The sequence below is a fragment of the Xyrauchen texanus genome, chromosome 14 (genome assembly GCF_025860055.1).
Source record: "Xyrauchen texanus isolate HMW12.3.18 chromosome 14, RBS_HiC_50CHRs, whole genome shotgun sequence".
In the NCBI taxonomy this organism is placed as follows: domain Eukaryota; kingdom Metazoa; phylum Chordata; class Actinopteri; order Cypriniformes; family Catostomidae; genus Xyrauchen; species Xyrauchen texanus.
Window position 1 is genome coordinate 669,804 of NC_068289.1, and position 8,495 is coordinate 678,298.

Consider the following 8,495-nt stretch of genomic DNA (forward strand, 5'->3'; position numbering starts at 1 on the left):
TGTAGACTTTACCAGTTAAACCAGTCTGACCATTCTCTGACCTCTCTCATCAACAAGGTGTTTCCATCCGCAGAACTGCCCCACACTGGATGTTTTTGGCACCATTCTGAGTAAATTCTAGAGACTGTTGGGTGTGAAAATCCCAGAAATACTCAAACCAGCCCGTCTGGCATCAACAGTCATCCATGTGAATATCTAATCCGCCAGTCGTGTGGCTGCAGTGTCTATATGCCATTAATGTGTCCTTTTACCTAAATGGATTTTGAATTTGATTTGCAGGGACGTTTCGCTGTACCTTCTGTCAAACCGAAGTAGAGGAGGATGAATCAGCCGTACCAAAGAAAGATGCCCGCACTCTGGTGGCACGCTTCAACGAGCAGATAGAGCCCATCTATGTACTGCTACGAGAGACAGAGAACATCAACTTGTCCCATGACCTCCTGGAACCTGAGCCATCAGAAATCCCAGCCCTAAAACAGAGGTCAGCCAGTCATCTTAATTCCCTGTCACATTATGTGTCCTTTATCACAGCTGGAGTTAATAGAATTGTACAGCATTGTGACCAGTGTTCCCTATAATGTTGATGGCGATATGTCTTAACATACATAAGCACACAGGGACTGTGCATTGTTACTCTGTTTAGATTTCACAAGTTCACAATGTTTTTAGTTTTTTTCCTTGTGGTCTCAACATGTCAGAAAAGCAAGTAATGTTGAGTTTTGTTCAAATGATCTGAACAATAATTTAAGTTATGTTTCAGGAAACATTAAAGGGACAGTTCACCCAAAAATGAAAGTTCTCTCATCATTTACTCACCCTCATGCCATCCCAGACTGACTTTCTTCTGTTGAACACAAACAAAGATGTTTAGATGTATATCTCAGGTCTGTAGGTCCATACAGTGCAAGTGGATGGTGACCAGAACTCCAAAAGCTCCTAAAAGGAGATAAAGTCAGCATAAAAGTAATCCATAATACTGCAGTGGTTTAGTTAATATCTTATGAAGCAATCCAGTTGGTTTTGGGTGAAAACAGGCCAAAATAAAACTCCTTTTTCACTAGACATCTTGACAGCAGTCTCCTTCGTGATCATGATTTCAAGCTCGCTTACACTTCCCATCACTTGCGTAGAGCGCTAGATGGCGCTATAGGAAGTGTAATCAAGCTTGAAAAGATGTACAGTGAAAAAGGAGTTCAATTTTTGTTTGTTCTCACCCAAAACCAACTGGATCGCTTCAGAAGACATTGATTAAACTGCTGTCTTTTGGATTACTTTTTTGCTGACATTATCTGCTTTTTAAAAATTTTGGAGTTCTGGTCACCATCCACTTGCATTGTAATGACCCATTGAGTTGAGATATTCTTCTAAAAACCTGTTTTTGTTTAGCAGAAGAAAGAAAGTCACACACATCTGGGATGGCATGAGGGTGAGTAAATGATGAGAATTTTCATTTTTGGGTGAGCTAACCCATTAATGTCTTACCAGAACCGTATTACTTTTTTCTCCCATGGAATACAAAAGACATTTTTAAGGTGGAGCTTTTGTCCTTTTTGGAGCTTGAAAGCCCAGTCACTATTCACTTTCATTATATGACAAAAAGTAGTGTGAAGACTTCCTTTTATGATCCACGGAAGAAAGAAAGTCAAAAGGGTTTGGAGCGCCGTTAAAGCAAAGACTGCCTACACGGCAATATTCTTATTTTTACAAGTGACTTGTATCATTATTTTTACTGAGAGTAGATACTAGCTTTTAAAGGAGTCTCAAAGAATGCCCAATCGAAATCAGGTATGTCATGTCAACAGAACTCAATGAAAAGACATTCACTACCCTTTCAGTGACACAAATCCACCTTTGCTGTTGTCCACAGTCGAGAGCGGGCTGCTCAGGCAGCTGCAGGAGCTGCTGCAGGGGCACCTGGTCGGGAAATGTGGAAAACCAAGGGCTCGTCGTATGATCTTTACACACAGAATGTGGTCATCAACATGGAAGACCAGGAGCCTCAGCTTGGCCAGACAGCTGAGGGTAAAGCCCCCAAAGAGAGGCCCGTATGGCTGACGGAAAGCACTGTGCAGGGGGCGTACAATGAGGCAGATGCTCTGAAGCAAGGTGAGTCAAAACACCTGTATTGTATCTTATGTGAAAGCTGTTTTTTAAAAGAAACCATAACCGTACCAACGAGTCCGGATTGGTACGGAACGCACAGGTATGAAATGAGAACCTTTCAGCCCGATGGTGGAAAAGGAGACAAAGATTAAGGGCCCTATAAAACAAGATGACATCTGATGGCCTATTTTTATATTTGAGCAAGTATTTGTCCTGATGTGCTTTTTTATCTTTAATGTTTCCACACCAGCTGGCGAAGACGCCATAGTAACCCATGACAGCATGGCTGGACGAGGAGCCGCACAGGATGAGAATGAGGAGGTGATGTTGGCTCTCCTCATTCACGAGAAGAGGAGTGGAGCCGGACCAAGAGGCGCCGTCGTCTCCAAACCAATCATTCCTGTGGCTAACGCAAGTGACTCTGACAGCGATACCAGCGAATCGGACGAGGACTCTCCACCCCAGGCGCCAGCCCACTCGGCACACATCGGCACGGCTCTGCGGCCAGGCAGGCAAGTGGAGGAGGACGATGATGATGACGAGTTTGAGGAGGTTGGGGATGACCCTGTAGTTATGGTTGGGGGAAGATCTTTCTCTTACAGGGAAGTAAGCCAGAGACCCGAGCTAGTGGAACAGATGAGCGCTCAAGAGAAAGAGGCGTACATTGAGATGGGTCAGAACCTCTTCCAGGACATGTACTTCTGAGTAAATCACTTGACAGATCCACTTTCTGCATCACACGGTTTCTTTCTTTCTGTATCTCCCCATAAACAGTTTTTCACAGGATGTAGATTTGATGAGTCTCCTTTGCACACTTTATCTCATACAGTGTTGTGCATCACGCCAGAGCTGAGAAATGTAGTGTTTTAGCATTGAATGTTCTCCTCTCTCACCCATCTGACACAAGACCTTTTGCCATATTCACAAACAGAATATACATGCTCTGTTGCCAATGGAGCGAAGTATCAACAGGCGTACCTTACACATTGGCAGACGTGCTCACACCACTACCTTTCCTTTTAATGGCTCGCCACATTCAGAGACTTCTAAGCCAATGACAGTGTTGCTGTGGTGACCTCTGAGACAGTTTCACTCAAAAGAAAACCCCAAACACAAGGGTCCTGAGGCTTTCAGACGTGATTGGCATTTGAATGATGGCGAAAGCGTTTCTTTCTTGTAAAGTGACAGACTCACGTTGGCTCTTTTGAGGTTCTGTTTTGCTCAAAGCTAGAGACTTATCCACATCTCCTAGCTTCTGCATCTTTTTCAAGGTCTCCACTTCTCAACAATATTTAGCAAGACTTGCAGTAAGAAAGGGAAGAAAATCAATCTTGATCTTATATTAAATGTATTGTTGTGATGAGAGAAGTTTGTTTAGTGTGTTTGCTTTCCTTTCACATCAAAGATAATCAATTTCTTCTCTACGTTTTTCAGTTTTGTTAGACTTTTTATAGGAATAAAAAACAAAAACAAAGTGTGAAGTCTTTAATCTCCTTATTCATGAGTGTGTGTGTGAGAGAGAGAGAGAGTGTGTGTGTGTGTGTGTGAGAGAGAGAGAGAGTGTGTGTGTGTGTGTGTGTGTGTGTGTGTGTGTGTGTGAGAGAGAGAGAGAGAGTGTGTGTGTGTGTGAGAGAGAGAGAGTGTGTGTGAGAGAGAGAGAGAGAGTGTGTGTGTGTGTGTGTGTGAGAGAGTGTGTGTGTGAGAGAGAGAGAGTGTGTGTGTGAGAGAGAGTGTGTGTGTGTGTGTGTGTGTGAGAGAGAGAGTGTGTGTGTGTGTGTGAGAGAGAGAGAGTGTGTGTGTGTGTGTGTGAGAGAGAGAGAGTGTGTGTGTGTGTGTGAGAGAGAGAGGTGTGTGTGTGTGTGAGAGAGAGAGAGTGTGTGTGTGTGTGAGTGTGTGTGTGTGTGTGTGTGTGAGAGAGAGAGAGTGTGTGTGTGTGTGTGTGTGTGAGAGAGAGAGTGTGTGTGTGTGTGAGAGAGAGAGTGTGTGTGTGTGAGAGAGTGAGTGTGTGTGTGTGTGTGTGTGAGAAAGAGAGCAACAACATCAGTGAAAGCTTTTTTCAACAATTCCTGTGTATTGTATTGAATCTAAATAAAACTGTTTGTCAATAAATACTGTTGATGCATTCCTTCAACAAGAATCCTGCTTTTATTTTACATTTCACTCTGTATATTTTGTGCAGAATGGTTAACAATTTAGATAGATTTTGCAATGACTGTATTAGTTTGAAATGACCTCTTATGTGTGATGAAATGACTTTGGAAAGGGAGAGTCTCTAATGATTTTGTTAGTGCAGCTGTGGATGAGATGATTGTTGTGTGCTGACGCACAGCCAGAGGAATAAATCCTGCAGTGATGGTGTCACTTCACATTACAGCTGCATGGACTCAGTTATGTGTCTCTGTCAGTCGGAGTAGTGTACATGTCAAAAGTTTGGTAAAAAGCGGTTCTTTGTGGAACTGACGATCACTGGAAGAACAGGATTTCTGTCATTTTGTGTGTAGCTAACCCTAACCCTAACGTTTGCCAGAAGTTTGCATCTCTTCACCGGTGAACCTCCGGCAAGCCTTTGGCAACAATAGACAATTTGCCACAAGTTTGCCATGAACTCTTAATTTTCATATGTTTAAGGGAAGCAATTTCTCAGATGATGTATGATGCAATATTTTGCTTGGTTGGACAGTTATACAGTTGCCCCTAAATTACTTTATAATATTCACCTGCCATTTGGACTGCAGGGTAATCATTTACATTGCTCTCAGCCCTAAAATATTAAGTTGATCAAATTTCATAAAACATAAATGTGCGCCACCAACAAGCCTCCGATTGGGCAAAATTTGATTCTTAAAATAAAAAAAAAAACATTACATATCAAATCTGAGGGATAAGTCAAATATTGTCTGTGGTAATCAACAGCATATCACAGATTCACACAGTAAACCCTGACAGGGTGATCAGAGGTCTTGTATCACCCTGAAGGGGTTTATTTTGCGAATCTGTGATATTGGCACATTTGTTAAATATGAGCAAACAAGGCTGTGAAAAAATCTGCATTGTTTATCCTTTTGATCTTTCATTCAAACAATTCACAAAAATCAAACCTTTAACTGAAGTAAAACATTTAAAACAGGAAATATCTAATTATTAAATACATATTTTTCTCCAAAACACATTGGCCACAATTATTGGCACCCTTAGAACGTCTAATGAGTAAAATATATCTGAAGTATATTCCCATTCATATGTTATATATTTTAGTGCACCTGGGTGACTAGGAACATGAAATGTTCAGCCATGACTTCCTGTTTCACTATGGTATATGTATATATATGAGGTAAAACACAGGCCAGATTGCCTAAATCATCAATCACGGGGGGTTAGACTAAAGAATAAAGTTCTGATGTGCAGCAAAAGGTTGTTGAGCTTCACAAAATGAGAAGTGGCTGTAAGAAAATAGCTAAAGCGTTGAAAGTGCCCATTTCCACCATCAGGGCAATAATTAACAAGTTCCAATCAACTGGAGATGTTAGGAATCGTTCTGGAAGAGCACGTGTGTCTATATTGCCTCCATGCACAGTGAGGAGGATGTTCAAGTGGCCAAAGGATCACAGCTGGAGAACTGCAGAAATTAGTTGGGTCTTGGAGTCAGAAAGTCTTAAAGAAATATCAGACATCACTGACATCACCACAAGTTTTTTGGGAGGGTTTCAAGAATAAAAGCCTCTGCTCTCATCAACAACATACTCAATCATCTTCAGTTTGCCAGACACTACTGGAACTTCAGATGTGACCGGGTTCTGTGGTCAGATGAAACAAAAAAAAAAAAGCTTTTTGGCAGCAAACACCAGAGAGGTGTTTGGCACACACAGAGATGAAGAAGTACCCAATCCCACAGTTAAATCTGGACATCTTGGTCGGATACATGGCATCATGGACTCTATCATATACCAACAGATCCTAAATCTAAACCTGACAGTCTCTGCCAGAAAGCTTACAATGGGCCCTGGTTGGATCTTCCAGCAGGACAATGATCCCAAACAAACATCAAAATCAACACAAAAATGGTTCACTGACCGCAAAATCAAGGATCCCAGTCCCCTGACCTGAACCCCATAGAACACCTGTGGGGTGAACTGAAGAGAGTCCACCAGCGATTAGAATTAGAAGAATCTGGAGAGATTCTGTAGAAATGGTCTCAGATCCCTTACCATGTGTTCTCCAACCTCATTAGCATTAAAGGAGGAGACTCAGAGCTGTTATCTTGGCCAAGGGAGGTTCAAAAGGCATTGAATGAAAGGGTGCCAATAATTATGGCCAATGTGTTTTGGAGAAAAATATGTATTTAATAATGAGATATTTCCTGTTTTAAATGTTTTACTACAATTAAAGTTTAGATTTTTTTATGTGAGTTTTTTGAATGAAAGATCAAAAGGATAAACAATGCAGAACCCTCTTATTTAACAAGGGTGCCAATATTTGTGGCCACAACGGCACAGTATCCCGCTAATTACATGGCTACTAACCAAATAAATAGATACATTGAGATACAATTTAGATTTGCATTGAAATGATATAATTTGAGAAGAAAGAAATTGCTGAACTGCTGAAATCCAGCTCCACTTTCCGTCGGAGTTCTGTGGGTGTTTATTTTGTAAGAATGACTGTCTGACTCCTCATTACGCAGGCTATTACAAGACTGCTCGCCAAATAAACAAACAATTACACGTGAAACATTGACATGAGCTGACTTGAAGAGATCGCACAGTGATCAGTTTTAAATAACCCGGATAATCAGCCTGATATGTGAATGTGCGGTTGTTATAGAGCAATATCAAACCGCTAGATGTGCCATTGACCAATCAGAATCTAGTATTCCAGACAGCCGTGTTATAACTTGTTTTAATCCCAGAACATTCCTGTAGTATAGATCTGAGAGTGCTGCACTGATGAATGAACGCATGATCACATTACGACCATGTCCAAACCTCTGTTTAACATATACATGAATCTCATATAATGTTACACGAGCTTGTGGTTGTAAATGAGTTTCCCGCTGTCACCCCATTTCTGAGTTGATTTGGCAGACCCTGACCTTTTTATAATCTCAGCTTTAAATGAAAGCCATCTATTTCTCAGATGGAGAATTCAGAGAACTCTGGACTACTCGCTGTTTGTGAGGTCGAGATGTTCTGTGGTTTCCATTCATTAATTTGTTTATGTCTACCTAATGCAACTATTGCGCTGCATACTTTGAAATGCAACAGCTGCGACTTCCTCCTGCTGTTACGTTATGAAGAAAACGAATGATGCGTATCACGGGGTCAATATCTTTAATTGGCTACTTTGCAAATTAGTCCTGTTTTATCATTCTTCTGTCCCTGTCATCTTTTAATGCAGAAAACATGAGAGAGATGAATTTATGAAGGTTATTTTTGGATCCGATGGCCTTCTCTATTTAATTAGGAAAGAGCACACACTGTCATCTGTCAGTCATTTAAAAGCCATTAGCTGTCTCCTGCGGCTGCTTCTGCTGTGTCCAATCTGAACATGTTGCTCTTTAACTCGCGGCCACTCCGTCATTAGTTGGGGTGTATTGTTTACCTCTTTGTCTGTTTACTTCCAAACACATTAATTAATGATTCATACATGGACAGCTGTGGGTGAGCTGTTGTTTGGGCTAATAATAAGATAATTAAAGCCTCATAAACACATTTCAAATATTTATATTCATGTCACAAGCGACTATGATCACTGATGCATATGTTATTTGGGACTTTCATGTTACAAATGTTCTAAAATGTATTCACAAATTTCTGTCGTTAATTCAGTTCCAACAGAATAATGTGCAGAATCCATTCAAACTTATACTTACATAACTTCTAAATTAGGATTTAGGTGTGCTATCTATTTTTATTATTTTATTCACTTTAATAAATGTAGCATTGAAGTTTGATTCCCATAGACTTATACACTGCTAAAATATTCCCCGTTCACACTCTAACTGACAACAGTGATGTCATTGTAATATTTGCATACTGTATTGCAGCTTGTCTAATTCTTTTGTAATTCTTTTTTTCTTTATGATATTTCTGTGTGTGTCATATTGCAAGCACTGGTGTGTGTGTGTGTGTATAGTGTTTGTGTGTGTGTGTGTATAGTGTGTGTGTGTGTGTGTATAGTGTGTGTGTGTGTATAGTGTTTGTGTGTGTGTGTGTATAGTGTGTGTGTGTGTATAGTGTGTATGTGTGTATAGTGTGTGTGTGTATAGTGTGTGTGTATGTGTGTGTATAGTGTGTGTGTGTGTATAGTGTGTGTGTGTGTGTATAGTGTGTGTGTGTATAGTGTGTGTGTGTGTGTGTATAGTGTATGTGTGTATAGTGTGTGTGTGTATAGTG

The 8,495-nt window shown here is 40.7% G+C and overlaps 1 protein-coding gene across 2 annotated transcripts in view; it reads left to right on the forward strand.

Moving 5' to 3' along the window:
• LOC127654669 (general transcription factor IIE subunit 1-like) overlaps positions 1 to 3,893 on the forward strand; it is a 24,084-nt gene extending 20,191 nt beyond the window's left edge. For both annotated transcript variants that reach the window (XM_052141930.1, XM_052141931.1), the window contains exons 3-5: positions 280 to 481; positions 1,868 to 2,106; positions 2,354 to 3,893. In XM_052141930.1, the coding sequence (XP_051997890.1) occupies positions 280 to 481; positions 1,868 to 2,106; positions 2,354 to 2,808 (896 nt within the window). In that variant the 3' untranslated portion in view covers positions 2,809 to 3,893. The remainder of the gene's footprint in view (positions 1 to 279; positions 482 to 1,867; positions 2,107 to 2,353) is intronic.
• Positions 3,894 to 8,495: the final 4,602 nt, after the last annotated feature.